General features: G+C 41.7%; 1 protein-coding gene across 1 annotated transcript; it reads left to right on the top strand.

Annotated features, from left to right (window-relative positions):
• The first annotated feature begins 4,621 nt into the window (after nt 1–4,621).
• On the top strand, nt 4,622–9,068 carry LOC9271597 (glutamate receptor 2.8). Its single transcript, XM_015786742.2, has 5 exons — nt 4,622–4,820; nt 6,344–6,597; nt 6,680–6,995; nt 7,105–7,517; nt 7,646–9,068. The coding sequence occupies exons 3-5, from the start codon at nt 6,746–6,748 to the stop codon at nt 8,072–8,074; spliced, it is 1,092 nt and encodes a 363-aa protein (XP_015642228.2). The 5' UTR covers nt 4,622–4,820; nt 6,344–6,597; nt 6,680–6,745; the 3' UTR covers nt 8,075–9,068.
• The last annotated feature ends 9,049 nt before the right edge of the window (nt 9,069–18,117 follow it).

Here is an 18,117-nt window from a genome sequence, read left to right as displayed (position 1 = left end):
AAGGTCCTTTTTTTTAAGAACTACAGAGGTTTAAGATAGGGGGTCCCTTGTCACCCATTCTATTTAATTTAGTAGGGGATGCATTGACGGCTATTTTGGATAAAGCTAAGGAAAGTGGAACTTTTGAGGGGTTAGTTCCTGATTTAATTGATGGGGGTATTACACACTTGCAGTATACTGATGATACCATTCTTTTTGTTAAAGCTGGTGATCATAACATCCTGGTGCTCAAATTTCTTCTATTCTATTTTAAGGAAATGTCAGGGATGAAAATAAACTTATTAGAAGTGTGAGGTCTATGGGTTTGGGATGGATAAGAGTACCGAACTAAGGTTTGCTGATATGCTGAACTACAAAGTGGGTGATTTGCCTCTCACCTACTTGGGCTTGCCTATGCATGTTGAGAAGATTGGTATGAGGGAATTATGTTGTATCACTCAGAAAGTGAAAAAAGGCTCCAGTAATTACTTGACATATGGGGGTAGGGAGATAAAAATCTCATGTCTATCCAGTGTCCCAATGTATCTATGGTTTTTTATTTACTTCTTGATGGTTTTCACCACAAGATTGGTGCTTTAAGAAGTAGATTCTATTGGCAAGGTTTGGTAAGAGAAAATATCATATGGTGAAATGGGAGGCACTGTGAAGACTAAAAGATTATGGTGGAATGGGGTTCTTGGATACTAAGGTCATGAACATATGTTTCCTAAGTAAGTGGATTCTTAAATTAGAAAATGGGTGTCCTGACATGTGCTTTGAGATACTTAGGAAGTCTCTTCATCCGGTAGATTGGTGATGAGTGGGGAGTCATCTGGCACCGGATGTGCAGCAAGAAATTCCGCCAAGGCTTGGCCCTTAATTGCTTTCTGCGGTACAAAAGTGATATCATATTCCATCATGAGCAGGGCCCATTTACTCGATGCCTGGGGAATCGACGTCATCGGCCTCATCGATCCACCTTCTTCAAGGGGGCATCGCTTCATCCTCGTTGCAACAGGAAGAAGTATTTGAGTAATGACAGTTTCTTTGAGAGCTCAGCTATACCGTTGTCTCAATTTTGGAAAGGGATGCACTATTTTAAGAAATGGCTGGAAAGGTTGATTGAGAAAAAGTTTTACAATGGGGTTTCCGTGTTCTTTTGGAAAGGTGTGTGGTGTGGGACAAACTCTCTGAGGGTTCAGTTGATTTGTATGAGATTAGTTACCAGCAGGGGGCTAGTGTGAGTGATGTTTTTGATGAGGGAATTGGAAGTATGAGTGATGTTTTTGATAAGGGAATTTTAGAAGGAACCTGAATGAGCAGAAAGATAGAGATTTATCTCGGAATATGGATCCGATTGTTTGGCCTCATAATAAGAAAAACCTTTTCACCACCAAATCAATGTATAGAATCCTGACTTTTGGTGGGGTGAAAGATGCCGGGATGTGTGAGATCTGAAAGAGTAGGCTGCCTCTTAAGATTAAGCATTTTCTTTATCTGGTGGGTAGGGGTAGACTTCCCTGTGCAAATCAGTTAGTTAAGAGAAAATGGAGAGGGGAGACTGAATTTTGTAAGTTGTATGACAAAACTGAAACCACTGCTCATATTATTTTTGGTTGTCCTTTAGCACTTTTTACATGGTGTATTGTCAAGGAGGCCCTGGACCTTTCTGGCTATCCTAACAGTTTTTGGGTCTGTGTTGATTTGTAGAAAGATAAAAAGGAGACTAAACTTTGGATTTTTCTTCTGGGGTGTCTTTGCAGGGCTTTGTGGTTAACTAGGAATGGGTGAGTGTTTGAAAACATTCTAGTAAAATCTCCAATGCAGGTGGTTCAAGTCTTTGTCCTTTGCACAGAAATGGAGCATCTTGCTAAGAGAGAAGGAGCGTGCGCTGCTGCAAAGTTGGCGTGAAGCAATCCTGTAGAAATTGAAGCAAGTCAGGCCTCAAACGCTGCCAGGAGATCTGTGGTGCTGCTTCTTAAGTAAAAAATTGCTTTTGCTGTGTTGTTTCCTCTATGCTCACGGTGTAAGCTGGCGTCCCCAGCAAAAACCTAAAGCTGTTTCTTTTTCAAATTTTATTTTCTGTAAAAGACTCTGTTATCTCTTTGGGCTTTCTTTAAAAAGCCGGCTCCATGCTTGATCTGTCATCAAAAGAAAAAAAATTCTGGGAGAAATGGTGAACTCCTGAACTCGTCATTTGTTCGGTTCAGATTTCAGTGTTGTTCTATGTCATGTCCAGTTTTCAGTGCATCCTGTTGGCTGCAATAGCTTTGCTGGTTGAAACGAGTCCATGAAAGGGTTATGTTGCTGTTCAGCATTGGATGGCTTCCTTACCTGCTAGTCCATCCTACTCCCTCTGTCAAAAAAAAAAGCTAATCTAGTATTAGATGTGACGTTTTCTAATATAATAAATCTAGACGTGTCTAGATTCGTTGCGCTAGGAAACGTCTAATCCAATACTCCCTCCATCCTATGATATAGCAACAATTGGATGTGACACTTTATAGTATAACGAATCTGGACAAGAAGCATGTCCGGATTCATTGTACTATGAAATGTCTCGTCCTATACTATGTTGCTATATTATGGGACGGAGGGAGTACTAGATTAGGTTTTTTTTACGGAGGGAGTAACATAGTCCAAATACCTGAACATTAAACGACAAGACATGTAACAGTAATGCGTAGTTATTATTGGACTATAAGGGAATGAATTCGTCAGCCGAGACGCAATACATCACAAATTTGCACCCCGTAGCAATACATCACAAATTTGCACCGCATTACAGGGGACGCGCCTGTTCGGTGCTAAAAACTCCATCGAGTCAAACCATGCAGTCCCAATGATTTGGTCATCACCAAAAATAAATAACCTTAGCCTGTAGTAAGAAAACTGACTGCTCGATCTACTCGTATTCGTATACAAGAACAGTTCTATATACTTATGTTGTTACGATAGGTTTCATTAAGTCTCTCATTGGATGGCGTAATCAGTCAAAGAAAAAGCTAAATTTTAAATTTTCAAATTTAATTTTAAGATTGTTTTTAAGATATTTTCTACGCAGTTTCTTTTTCAGTATTAGCTTTTAAGTCACCAAGATTTACGTATAAATTTAATTTTATTCCCTAATAAGCCGTTTTGATTTATTAAGTAATAAGCCAAATGATGGGACCTTAATTCTTTTCTGAAAACTTATGCTTGTCCAGCTCCTAAACATTACAATTTTTTTTTATTTTCTGAAAACTTTTTCCATCAACTTTTATCAGAGAACTTTTTAAACTAATGTATTCAACTTTCTAACATTTAATTCATTTATTCGTACTTTCGAATAACTATCATGAACTTATTAGTTTCATATCGACCGTACGTATGTCAACTATAAAGAACGCATGTACAGTATAGTTAGGAGTAGGTAGATATAGTACAGCCTTGAGTACTTCTGAATAGTATAACTGAATAACTGAGACTTTCTCTTGACAGTTTGTACTTGATCTATATATATAATATACTTGGGAAACACTCTGAATTTCTGACTGGTTTCATATATACACCAAACACACACATATAAAGTAATTAAAAACTGTCAACTAGCTAGCTATCTTAACAGTGTATTGGTCGCGTAGGAGTATATATCCTAGCTCTAGTTTCTACTTAATTATTTAATTAATTAGTTCCTGTATACATGTACTACTGCTTATATATACACATGCAGTACGTTCGTCTCGAGATGTCCATGCACTGCGAGCACTTGTTAATTAGCTAGCTCGACTAAGCTCTTGCTTAATTTGCAGTACATTAATTTGTTGCACGTACGTAATACGGCAATGGAGGAGCACCGTCGGTTGGCTATGGCGGCGGCGTTCGTCATCCTGCTCACGGTTTGGAGTTCGCCGGCGATGGCAATGGCGGCGGCGGCGGCGACGGAGGTGCACAGCTTGGGCCTTAATTGCAATGGTAATGCTAATATGAGTGAAGAAATATGATCTAAACTTATTTGTATTTTTCAACTTTACTAGTACACATTGCATATCGCTGCATGCACGAATTCAATATAGTTTTATATTATCCCCGGATACTTCGGTGAGCATTTCTATGGAAGTACGAATTACACTTTGAATTATTTATATAACTACGTTAAAATTCTATCCCAATATATCGAGATAAGTAGCTAAAAATTTTAGGGACAATTTGCTTATTTGATCCCATTCTAGATATTAACTACTAATCTGACTCTATTTTTTTTTAACTTTGCCTATTTAACCATATTTTTTAAAATCGAAGCTACCGTCTGACTAAGTTCTCCCTACACCATTAGGGTTTCACTTAAAAAATAATAAAAAAATACTTCATCCGTTTCTAAATATTTGATGCCGTTGACTTTTTTAAATATGTTTGACCGTTTGTATTATTCAAAAAATTTAAGTAATTATTAATTCTTTTCGTATCATTTATATATTGTTAAATATATTAATATATTTATATGTATACATATGGCTTTACATATTTCACAAAAGTTTTTAAATAAGACAACGGTCAAATATGTGCTTAAAAAGTCAGCGGTGTTAAATATTTAGAAACGAAAGGAGTATTTTGTAGCTCAAACGGGTCAAAATGCCCCTCAACCCTATCCCCAAAATTCCTCATCCCGTGGTCCACACTCATCTCGGCCTTCTCGGCGGCGCGGCTAGCTAGCTGCAAGCGCGCTTTCGGCGGAGGCGGCGCGCAGAGGGCGCACGGCTACGGTCTCGGCCGTCCGTCGCGGAGGGACGACGGAGGCTGGCGCGCGGCGGAGGGAGGGACGACGACGCGCCATACCTGCCTGCCCCTGCCGCCTCCATCACGTACGCCCCTGTGCCGTGCCATGTCTTGCCCTCCGGTATGGTTAGCCTCTGCTGCTTCATTTCATCCTCTCCTGCGCGCCCATCATCTCCATGCGCCGGCTGGATGGATGTGTTGCTAATCTCGTTTGAAAGAATTAATTATTTTCTGAACCTTCTTATCCAACGAGATTTTCTGAATTATGCGACAATGCTATGTCCTTGCGATTAACTCTCTGTATGGTGAGATTTCTGTTTATCTGGTTTACGTACGTGAAGTGCAAATTAAAGCTTTGCCAAGTTCCTGTTAATTCACTAGCTTGTGTCTCACATTTGTCTGCAAGTTTCCTTTAATTTACGTTTGTCAAACCTTTAATTATCAAAATTCGTCAAATCTAAGACAAATTAATTTGTCAAACCTTTGTCAAAATCGGGTAAATAAATAAAAACTTTTGATAAAGTAGGGTCAAATGAGCAAGGGCATAAACGATATTTTTATTACAGGTTAACACCATTATGTTGCCTTCTCGTAATAGGGTCAAGTGTGATCTTCATTTTTAAAAAAGAGGGTCAAATGAGCAAACTTAAGAAAACAGGGTTAAATTGGGAGTTAGGCTTTAAAACAGGGTCAAAAACGCAATTGCCCCAAAATTTTATGCATAATGAAGGTATATTTTGACAATGTTGGCTATGAATTTATTGTCTAGCACTCTACATACTTACTTACAAATGGTAGTAGCATATTTGTTGCGATAACACTCATCTGGTAGAAGGATATATTTATGATCGTGGATAATTCCACCTGCACGGAATTTGAGTAGTATTTTTTTTATGTTGGGCTAAAATTTGACATGCAAAGTCATCCCCGCCTCCCCACACCAACTACACCGTCTGAATCAGAGCTACCTTCCTGTAGGTGTCTCCTCGGCACCCAACCCCTAAAGGCCGTGGATCCCATATCCATCCGTCCATCTAAGTTGAGGAGGTTCGCTCTTCATCTTAATTCTTTTTTGAGAATTTTTTTTATTATTAAAAGTTTGCGGGGAGTTCATCTTGACTTGTTCACTCCACGAATTCTTAGTTTTTTTTATTTAAAATTTTCTTATCTTATGTGGGCCAAGTTTGTGAATGGTTATTGCAATGGCAGTATCGTAGAATCAAACAAGCAGTACACGGAATTTTACAAGTATCCATAAAAATATAGTGGAGGAGGGAAAAATGGAAATGTTTTAATTTGCCATATGTACTTGACTTCTATGAAATGCGCCTAACAGAAATGTGCAAATATATGCAAAGAATTATTGTTGTTATTGTGCAGTGAAGTTCATTTTTGCTCATAGGACATGAGAATATTGGATTGACAATTGACACGAACTAAGTCTGTGTTTAGTTCCACGCCAAAATTGGAAGTTTGAAGAAATTGGAACGATGTGACGGAAAAGTTGGAAGTTTGTGTGTGTAGAAAAGTTCGATGTGACGGAAAAGTTGAAAGGGAAAAAGTTGGAATTTAAACAGGGCCTAACCTTTTTTCTTTGTCCCTGATTCAGAAACCAAGAGGATAAATGCTGGAGTGAGGAGGAACTTAGGATGTTTGCCTGAAGTTTATCATAAGAAACTCAAGATTGCTGTGCCACTGAAACATGGCTTTAGAGCTTTTGTGAATGTAACTGACCAAGGTGTCACTGGCTACTGCATTGATCTCTTCGAGGCTGCCGTGAATAAGTTACCATACCGTCTGATTTATGAGTTTGTTGTCTTCGACCGTTCTTATGACGAGCTAGTACAGAGTGTATCTTCAGGGGTAAGCCTTACTCCCTCTGTTTTAATGACATTGTTATAGAATCAAGTACTTATATTATATATCTGCTGGTTCTTGCTACCAGATCAACGATGCAGCAGTGGGGGATATAACCATAATTGCCGATCGAGCTAGCCATGTGGAGTTCACAATGCCGTACACCGAGTCTGGTGTTTCAATGCTTGTGCTTGCGAAGAATGAATCTGAATCAAAAATCGAATGGGTATTCTTGAAGCCACTGACAAAAGAACTTTGGTTTGCCACTGTGATCTTCTTTCTATTCACCGCATTAGTAATTTGGATAATTGAACATCCCAGAAACATGGAGTACCAAGGATCGAACACAAGGCAGTTGAGCACTGCTCTCTATTTTGCTTTCTCCACTTTGACATTTTCTCATGGTTAGTACTTAGAGGCTCAACTAGTAGGCTATATGCAGTATTAAGAGGTTTAACTATTTTCTCATAGTACTTCTTCAATAACCTACTATCTCTGTTATACTATGCACAGGTCAAATTATTAAAAGTCCTTTGTCAAAAATCGTTGTGGTAATCTGGTGCTTCGTGGTGCTGGTTCTTGTGCAGAGCTACACTGCTAGCTTTTCATCCATTCTAACTGTAAAGAGGTTCAAGCCCTCAGTGACATATCTTGACCAGCTCCTGAATAATGGTGATTATGTTGGATACCAAGAGGGATCCTTTGTGAACTCATTTTTGACAAGACGAGGTTTCAGTGAAAGAAGGCTAAGATCCTACACAAAGAAACAGGAATATGCTGAAGCTTTGAGGAAGGGGTCCAAGAATGGAGGTGTGTCTGCTATCGTTGATGAGATCCCATATTTAACCGCTATTGTCTCAGACCCTCATTACCAGAAAGAATTCCAGATGCTTAAGCGCATATATAAGACTCCCGGTTTTGGTTTTGTAAGCCTCTTGCTCTATTGCTTCGCTTAATTCACTCATCATCCTTTAAGAGCTATGCTACATTCTGGACAAAATTTTCTGGCCTAACTGGCATGATCATGTTTTTTTCTTTTTTTGTTCCCCTTCAGGTGTTTCCTCCTGGTTTTCCACTGGTGCATAATCTTTCAACTGCCATGTTGGATGTAACAAGTGGGGATGAGGGGTCACGTATGGAAACGAAATGGTTTGGTGCAGAGGCTGTCTCTCCAAGTAATGCAATTCCCAACACAGATTCGGCACCTCTCACTTTGCGGAGTTTCTCTGGTCTTTTTATCATCACTGGGTGTATCTCAACTCTCATGCTGATGATTAGGTTCTCCATGTCAATTCTTGCCAATTACACCCAAATTAGAGATTCTGATGTGCAAAGTCCTGATGTGGGTGGTCGAAACGATGCACATGAAGAATCTAATCAAGCACAGAACAGCATGGGTTGCATTGTGGTTGATATACACCTCCATGAAGTTAGAATTGGCAGTTCCCAGGATATCCATGGGAGTGTCGAACGTGCTAGCTGATGGCGGAGAGCCTCGACCAATTCAGAATGGCCCTGTGCCTGCAAATTCCATCCAGACAGTATGAATTACATGGTCATGCTGAGCGTGCTCTGGAAATATAAAAACAAGAATGCTCCATCTCTTCATTTATTGTAGGTATTAACCAATAATCTGCTGCAGAAATTAGTCTGGGATGTTCCCACTCAGCAACTAGCCATGCTTCACCGCAGGCGGCAGGCCGTGTTGGATTAGACAGTTCTATGCATAGTTTAGTAACTGATCACGTCTTATGTTTTATCACTTGCAATTGATATTCTTTAACAAAAATGTAATTATCACTTCTATTTTCCAAAGGCAATATATATATACTCTTGTTTTCCTCAAAAAATATATGTACTCTTTTATTATCGTTTCCCTGCAGATAAAAAAACTACTGATTCGCTTCCAGCCTACCAGATGAATGATACCTTGAAATTTTAGCTGTAGGATTGATCAATGTCCAGATTTTTCTTATACCTGGGGGCATTACCAACTGGTCAGAAAGTCAGAATCAGAACTGCATGAACAAGTGTATAGATCTGAACATGGAACTAGACCAGAAGTCTAGAGATTATTTGTCCCAAGACAAATAATCTGGTCATTCATGATATCAGATTCATGCTGAATGAGCATGAATGATGTTCAGCTGATGTTTGTCTTGGGCTTTTTTGATCCGTGCATCTACTGACTACCGAGAGACAACAGAGCAGATCAGATGGCATTGCTACTTTGCTTATTATATCCAGCTAGGGCAGCTTGACACACAAGCGAAAAATGTTACCATGTTTAATTTGCCTATACAAAAAAAAGAAGTGCTTTCACTTTGATATATATATGCCACTGTATGTGTAAACTAAATTTGTGTCTCGTTTTCTTTACCATTTTTTCTAGGTGGCAGCGCACTCGTTTTCGCCACTGCAACTCACATGTACATTCTTTTTAATCTAATAGTATAAACATGAATAAACTTGTGTCCCGTTTTCTTTACATGTACATTCAATTTTAATCTACTAGTATAAACATGAAGAAATCTTAATTTTAATCTTAACTAATTAAAATATTCATATTTTTTCAATCCTTACATTGTCCGTGCCCAAATTTTCGTCCGTCCGCCCCCCACCCCCCAAAAATCTCAGTTGGAATTGCATCACCCCCCAACCAAAAAAACCAAAAAAATGCCAATCGAAATTCAATCAGACAAATAGAAGCATATACATACGAGTTCGCATCAAATAACATACAAAGTTTTAATCCAGTTCATGTTAGATCCCAAATACAAGAATAGAAGAATAGCAAACGGAGATAAAAAAAAACAAATCAACCAAAAATCGAGCGGAGTTTGCCGTAGCAGCAGTCGCCACCGCCTCCCATGGCCAGATCCGGCGAGTGGCCGCTGGCAGTGGCTTGCCGAGCTGCACCGCCGCCCCCGCCACCGCCATCGTTTTAGCAAGTTGGGGGGGGGGGGGGAGGCGACAGGGGACGGAGGGAGCCGCCGCTAACGCCACCTGCGGCTGCCGGGGGTGGAGGGAGCCGCCGCCGCTGCCACCAGTAGCTGCCGCGAGGCCGCCACCGCTGCCAGATCTACCTGCTGCGGGAGGGAGGCCGGTGGAGGAAGGGGAGGGAGTGGCCGTGGGGAAACAGCGCTGCCGGTGGTTTCCCTCCCCGTCGCCGTGCCGTTCCGGCGAGACGGGAGGAAAAGGGGGAGATGGGAGAGGAGGACTGCAACAGGGGGCCTGGGAGGCAATATGGGGTGGAGGGAGCCGCCGCCGCCGCTCGCGGGGAGGGAGGAAGGGCGCCGCCATAGCCAGGAGGGCACTGCCACCGCTGCTCGCACAATTGGAGTGCAGTAAGGTTGATCTGATAGCTAGCGAAAAATATTTCTTATATTATGGCTACTCTTTACAATATGAAAAAAAAAGTGTTTATCAATATTTAGTACCAAAAAATAACAAAGTACTGCAATTGACTCATAATAATACATAAAAAAATAAATATTTTTTATGGTTTCAAACTTTAGTGTCCATATCAGTGGATTTAGAGCAGCAAACAATTATATCATGTTAGCATCTTATTTACACTGGAAAGATTCGATTCGATTATAAAGACCTCAATTAATCTGGTGGTTTTATGCTCCCACACACTAATTACTATTTTTTTTCTTCAACCAGTGCAAAATTAAACGAGTTTTAAAACCTGCGGGCTAGCCCGTCCCACTTGCATGCTGTTGAGTCCGAAGACCTGAACATTAATCGAGAAGACATATAACGTTAGAAGTACGTGTAGAACATTCAAGTTCTTTGAAATGGATAGGGAAGGAATCACTGGTGGAGAAGTGCTTTTTAGTCCCGGTTCGTAACCCCCCTATAGTCCCGGTTTTCAAACCGGGACTACCAATCCGGGACTAAAGATCGCTATCTTTAGTCCCGGGTGAAAAAACCGGGACTAAAGATCGATCTTTAGTCCCGGTTGATGACACCAACCGGGACTAAAGCTAGCGCTTTAGTCCCGGTTGGTGTCATCAACCGGGACTAAAGAGAGGGTAGCGGCAGTCCATCAGCTAGTCCTTTTTTTTTATTTTCTCCCGAATCGAGTGGTATGCATATCATCAAATCAAACCCCAAATCCACATCACAACTCCACAGCATGATTCACAGATTCACCACAAATTCATTCACAATATCCATTCACATATTCATTCACAACATCACAAATATATTCACAATATTGATTCAAAGGTTCATTGACAACATCGAGTCACATACTCATTCACAACATCACAGATTCATTCACAATATCGATTCATAGATTCATTCACAGATCAAAACATCCAAACCACAAATTAAAAAAAATCAAAAAAAAAATCGACTCACCGGCCGGCCTCCCATCCCGCCGCCGGCCGGCCACCCATCTCGCCGCTTCCCCTCCGGCCGGATCTGGGGGAGGGGAGGGCGAGGCCGCCGGCGACCGGCCTCCATCCCGCCGGCCCGCGCCGGGCCGCCGCCGGCCGTCCTCCATCCCGCCGCTTCCCCTCTGGCCGGATCTGGAGGAGGGGAGGGCGAGGCTGCCGGCGACCGGCCTCCATCCCGCCGGCCCACGCCGGGTCGCCGCCGCCTGTCCTCCATCCCGCTGGCCCGCGCCAAGCCGCAATCCCGCCGCCGCCGGCCGGCCGCCTCCAGCCCCAGCCCGCGCCTGGCCGCCGCCAGCCCGCGCCCGGCCGCCTCCATCCCGCCACTGCCGGCCGGCCGCCGCCAGCTCGTGCCCGTCCCCCATCCCGCCGCCGTCGGCTGCCTCTGCAAGAGGAAGAGGGGGAGGGGAGGAGGAGAGGGGGTGAGAGAAGAGGAAGGGGAGAGGATGAAGATAAGGAAGGAGAAGAAAAAGAGATAAGGATAGGAGATAGAGAGAGAGAGAGGGGCTACGCATGCGCTTGTGCGTGGGCTGGTGCGTACGCTTTATTCCCGGTTGATATTATCAACCGGGAGTAAAGATCCCTGGGATCTTTAGTCCCGGTTGGTAACACCAACCGGGACTAAAAATCCTATCTTTAGTCCCGGTTGGTGTTATCAACCGGGACTAAAGATATCGGAGGGCCTGACAAGGCCTGACAGATTTAGAACCGGGACTAAAGATCATTTTTAGTCCCGGTTGGTAACACCAACCGAGACTAAAGATCAAATATGCCCGCTGTAGCCACCAACCGGGACTAAAGATCATCTTTAGTCCCGGTTTTTAGTGGAACCGAGACTATTGTGGATTTCGGGCGACCGACCAAAGATGGTTTCTCCACCAGTGAATTCGTCAGCCGATCGAGACAACGCATCGTCGTTTGCACCGTATTACAGGGGACGACGCGCCTGTTTGGTGCTAATCATGGAGTCCCAATGATTTGGTCATCCCTACAAAAACTAACCTTAGCCTCTAAGAAAGAACACCAGACTGCTCTACTCGTATTCGTATACACGAACTGTTCTCTACTAGGTGTATAAGTTGGTATGCCACAAACCCACGCATATATAGATCATAATAAGATATTCGTAGCTTATTTTAGTTTATAACTGGATTTAGTGGATTAGTCACTTACACCCTCATATTCTCTGCATGTGGGTTTCGATAGGTTCCATTCTTTTTAGATTATTTTATTGTGGTTATATATGCTTATCAAGCTCTTAAATAGTATGTTTTTTTTAAGAACTTTTTCCATCTACTTTTATTAGAAAATTTTTTTAAACCAACGTTTTTTTTTTAACTTTTTAGTAGCATTTAAGCTATTTGTATGTACCATCAAAATTATTATCATAAATTAACTCAATCTCAGTTTCAAGTCAAGTCAAGTCAATGATTGATTATTATTTCTACATTCTGCAACGTATGGCTCAGTTTAGTTCTAAAATTTTTTTTCTAAAAACATCATATCGAAGTTTTGTATATATATGCATGAAGCATTAAATATAGATAAAAAAACTAATTACACAGTTATGATGAAAATCACGAGAGGAATCTTTTTAGTATAATTAGTCCATAATTAGCCATAAGTGCTATAGTAATCTATATGTGCTAATAACGGATTAATTAGACTCAAAAGATTCGTCTCGCGGTTTCCAGGTGAGCTGTGAAATTAGTTTTTTCATTCATGTCCGAAAACCCCTTCCAACATCCGATCAAACGTCCGATGTGACATCAAAAAATTTTTATTTCGCGAACTAAACAGGGCCTATATAAACGTATAGTAAGGAGCAGGTAGTTACAGGAATAGTATAACTGAATACCCAATCGAGACGTTCTCTGACATGCATTGACACAGTCTGTACCTGATCTGGAGTATACTACTATACTTGGGAAACACTCCGAATTTCTGACTGGCTACGTACATTACCAAACACAAATAGTATTAAAAAAAATACTGTCAACTAGCCATTTTGACAGTGTATAAACCGTGTGTACGTTGGTTGCGTGTTAGTGTCCTAGTTAATTACTATTACTTAATTGCTTAATTAGTAGTGCCTGTATACATATACTTATTTTTTTTTAAAAAAACCGTGTATACGTATACTTCTACCTATATATATACATGCAGTTCGTCTCGAGATGCCATGCACTGTTAATTGCTGTGTGTTAGCTCCTTAATTAGCTAGCTCGACTAAGCTCTTGCTTTGCAGTTAATTTGCACGTTTTCGTACTGTACGGCTATGGAGGAAATGCCTCGGTTGGCTATGGGCGCCGCGATGCTCATCATGCTGCTCACGGTTTGGAGTTCACCGGAGATGGCAATGGCGGCGTCGGCGGCGGCGACGGTGGCGCACCGCTTGGGCCTAAACGGCAATGGTAATGCTAATATGAGTGAAGAGATATATAAGCTTATTATTTGTATTTGCAACATTCCTTTCAAAAAAAAAGTTATTTGTATTTGCAACTTAAGTACTACTGAACTAGCCATCGTCATATAAAAAGAACCGGAGGGAGTACGTCGCTGCATGCACGAATTGTTTACTATATATCCCCCGCTACTTCGATGAGCATTTCTATGTAAATTTAGTTACAGTTTGAATTGTTTCGGTAAGTAAGTACGATAAAATTCTATCACTCTCGGGTTCATTGCGTCTAATTAAGTACATAATGAAGGTGTATTTTGATAATGTTTTTGGGAACACGTGAGATGCACATGTTTTATTAAAAGGAACAGAAGTAAGTACATAGGGTTGTTAGACAATAAATTCACGTACTTACTTACAAATGGTAGCATATTTTGTGCAATAGTACTTATCTCTCCAATGGTAGAGCCGTAGAGGATATATGTACGGTTGTGGATAAGAGATTCGATGATGAGGTCATAACTATAAGAGTAACTATAAATAACATAGCAAAATTTGGGTAAAAGCTAAGTTCTGGCATGCACAGAATTTGGGTAGCAATTCTTTTTCAAATTTAGTATGGAAAATCATTTAGCCACTCTTTAGAGATGCTCTAAAGATCTGGGAACTAGGGTGCATTGACACTTCCATTATAACTTATTTTTAAGTTCATGTTAAATTACTTAACACATACTAGTAGAAAGAGAATGGAATGTGAGAAACTTAAGGATGTCTAACGCGCGAATGATCGTGCATGGAGTGGCACCCCTCTCCTCCTCCCCCACCGCATCACTCCCGAATTGCTCAGTCGCTCCTAGTGCCCTCGTCCTAGCGCACGTGGGCACGCACAAAACTTGGTTTTGAAAACAAATTCAAAAATAAGATTTTCTAAAAAAATGTACTAACAACAGAAAAACAATTATGTTTGAGAATATTCATGTGCTTTATGCATATAAATATATATACATTGAAACTCTATAGGTATAAAATGTACTAGAATCTTAGCAAAATTCTATATACCCCTTTCTTTCCTTTTTATATGAAGTTGGTTAGTTTAACCAACGTCAAACAAATAAAACATAGAGTATAAATTTGATAGATAACCTTTTATATACAAATTTCATACATATATCTTAAAAAAAAAGTCATGCGGTGCCAAAATAAGAAAAGCCTACCTGATTATGCGGTCGCGCGATCACCCGTACATTAGCCTTCTTGGAGGAACCCAGAGTGGAAGATATAGGGTAGCTAAGAGGTGAAATCTGAGCCATACATCCAAATCCAACGGCCAATTCTTCCTCAATCAGAGCTCATCCCCTTCCCTTCCTCTTTGTCAGTTCTCAATTCTCACCATCGTTCAGACGGAGAGCCCAATGCCGCGCCGCCGCTACCGTCGCCGCCGCCGCCGGTGGTCCACCCCTATGGAGGGGCGCGGCTGCGCCACCGGTTGCTATACCGTGCGATTCTACCCGTATTGCTCTAATCCCCCACCTCCCCAACCACACCGCGCCGCCTGAGTCAGAGCTCCGTTACTGCAGCATTCATGCGCGCTGCGCGCATGGTCCCTCCGCCGCACCAACCCCTAAAGGCCGTGGATCCATTCTTCCATCTAAGTTGAGGAGGTTCGCTGTTCATCCTAATTTTTCTAAGAGTTTGTATTTTTAAAAAAAAATCGCGGGGAGTTCATAGATTGTTCACTCCACGAATTCTTAGTTTTTAACTTTTCTTATGCGGGGCCAGTTTGATAGTGATTGCCATGACAGTATCGTAGAATCAAACAAGCAGTACGCAAAATTTTTTCAGCAGATCATATCAATTGCCATATCTATCCATTATTGGCTCTATTTACGGTGGTATCCTTTAATTTTTTAAAAAAAATGATATAAGAGGACGCGATCCCTTCTCCAATCTATTAAGTTATTGAAGGAATAGAAAAATGAGTCTCCACGTTCACTCTCACGGCCTAAAAATTCTCATATTAATCGGAGAAAAAGAAAAACAGAGTCCATATAGAAATACAATTTAGAAATAGTTGAAATTCGGAATTAAAAAACAAGGAATATTGGAAGAGGAGACTAGAGTCCATATAGAAATACAATTAAGAAATGATAGAAATTCGGAATTAAAATAAGGAATATTAGAAGTAGAGTATAGAGTCCATATAGGAATTTAAAACTAACTAAAATTCTAAATAAACATAATAAAATTAAAAGTAGATTTTAGAGTTCGTGTAAAAATACAATTTACAAATAACTAAAATTCGAAATTAAAAAAACACAGGAAGAAGAGTCTAAAGTTAATATATGAATACAATTTAGAAGTAACTGAAATTCAAAATTAAAAATAAAGAATATTGAAAGAAGAGCCTAGAGTCTATATAGAAATACAATTCATAGATAACTAAAATTCTGAATTAAAAAAAAGAAATATTGAAAGACGAGTCTAGAGTTCATATAATATAATTTACAAATAACTAAAATTTTATATTGAAAATAATTAATAACTAACACGTATATAAAATACAATATGAATATTGCACATTAGTAGTTTCGTAAAGTTAGTATAAAATTTAAAATTATGTTGTCATTTTAATATATTTGAATACTACATTGAGAAAACATATATGTTATTATATGAGAGAAAATATAATGATGCTAGCCGCGCAATCTGCGTGGACCACTATGCTAGTTTCCATATATCAGAAATGAGCATACAGGATTGACCTAGTTCAAACAATAATAAAAATAAAAGATAGAAAAGATCAAAAGACCAACAACCCGCCTGGAGCAACCAGAGATTCTATTCATCCAAGATGCCATCCATCTTGCAGATTTGAGAATCTGATTTAACTTCTCACACTCATCCCAGCTGTCATCCATAAAAATATAGTGGAGGGATATGTTTTCGTTTGATATATATCCTTAACAATGTACTCCTATGAAATATGCCTAGCAGTAATGCTTAAAGAACATGGTGCAAACATACGCAAAGAATTATTGTTGTTGCTGTGCCACGTAGTTTAGTTTTGCTCATAGGACGAGAGAATATTGGATCTAGAGATGCGCTAGTAGCGCAGCAGTGGCAGGGGTCGCTGGCACGCACCCCGTCGGCCCGGGTTCGACCCTTATCGAGCACGCTCACCAGGGAAATATTTACCTCTCCTTTCTTAAAACCATTGACACCAAGTTCTTCCTTGGTGTCCAACCTTTTTTTTTAATATTGGATCTACAATTGACATGAACTAACCTTTTTTTTTCCTAATTCAGAAACCGGGAGGATAAATGTTGGAGTGAGGAGAAACCTCAAGATTGCTGTGCCACTGAAACATGGTTTTAGCGCTTTTGTGAATGTATCTGACCAAGGTGTTAGGCGCTGGCCCTAAGTGGCGTAGCGCGTAGCTGTGCTCGACGGGAGGGCGAGGGCGCACGCCTCGCCTCCCCGGAGCCGTGGTGGAAACTAACAGGAACTGGGATTAACTTCTTTCTTGATTAATCACTTAAACCGAATGGCCTATATAGGCTTACAATGGAAAACCAAACAGCTACTAACCAGGAACTAACAACTTAATCTTCCTAACAAACTTAATCACTGAAACTAATCCTAACAACTTAATCCAACCTCACGGCGCCTGCTCTGGCTGTTGGCGTCGGTTCCGGCGCTGATACTGAATGCCCCACATAACATCTCTCCCCTCCTCGACAAATAGCTCGTCCGCGAGCTGGAATGCGGGATAGCGAGTACGGAAATCGTCCAAGTCTTCCCACGACGTTGCAGATGCCGGCAGACCGTCCCAACGAACGAGCAGCTGATGCACCCCACGAGCCATACGAGACTTGAGTACTTGTGCTGGCTGAGGCAACGCCGCTCCGTGTAGTGTCGAGGGCAGCGCCGGTGGAGACGTCGGCGGCGTGCCGACGAACGGCTTGAGAAGACCGACATGGAACACATCATGCAGGCGCGCCCCAGCCGGCAGAGCGAGGCGATAAGCCACCTTGTTGATAATTTCCAGTACCTTGTATGGTCCATAATAGCGCGGCCCAAGCTTGCCTTTTACCGGAGTTGCTAATGATGCCGGAACGCGATGGCGAAGACGGAGCCAAACCCAGTCGCCCACCACAAATTGCAGCTCCCGATGGTGGCGGTCGTAGAACTTCTTTGCATGCTGCTGGGCCTGCTCCAGCCGGTAGCGAATGTCGTCGAGGAACGCCGATGACATGTGCAGCTTGGTGCCTGTGGCCGCGAAGAGGGCATTCCAGAATGTCGAAGTGAACACCGGATCCCGGTCGGACACGATCGATGTTGGGATGCCGTGCAGACGTACGATGTCGGTGTAGAAGGCGCGCGCCACAGACTCGGCGGAGTATGGGTGCGACAGCGTGATGAAGTGCGCGTACTTGGAGAACCGGTCGACGACGGTGAGGATGACGGACTTGCCTGCGACGCGAGGAAATCCTTCCACGAAGTCCATGGACACATCGGACCAGACGGCCGACGGCACCGGCAGTGGCAGGAGCAGGCCGGCGGGGTGGAGATGTTCCGTCTTGTTCCGCTGGCAGACGGCGCAAGCCTTGACGAATTCCTGTACCACACGGCGGTCACCCGGCGTATGGAACTCGCGGCGGAGACGATGCAAGGTCTTCTGGATGCCTTCGTGCTTGTCATCGTGCACCATTGCCAGGG

This window comes from Oryza sativa, chromosome 6 (assembly GCF_034140825.1).
Source record: "Oryza sativa Japonica Group chromosome 6, ASM3414082v1".
In the NCBI taxonomy this organism is placed as follows: domain Eukaryota; kingdom Viridiplantae; phylum Streptophyta; class Magnoliopsida; order Poales; family Poaceae; genus Oryza; species Oryza sativa.
This window is presented reverse-complemented; position numbering and strand designations above follow the sequence as displayed.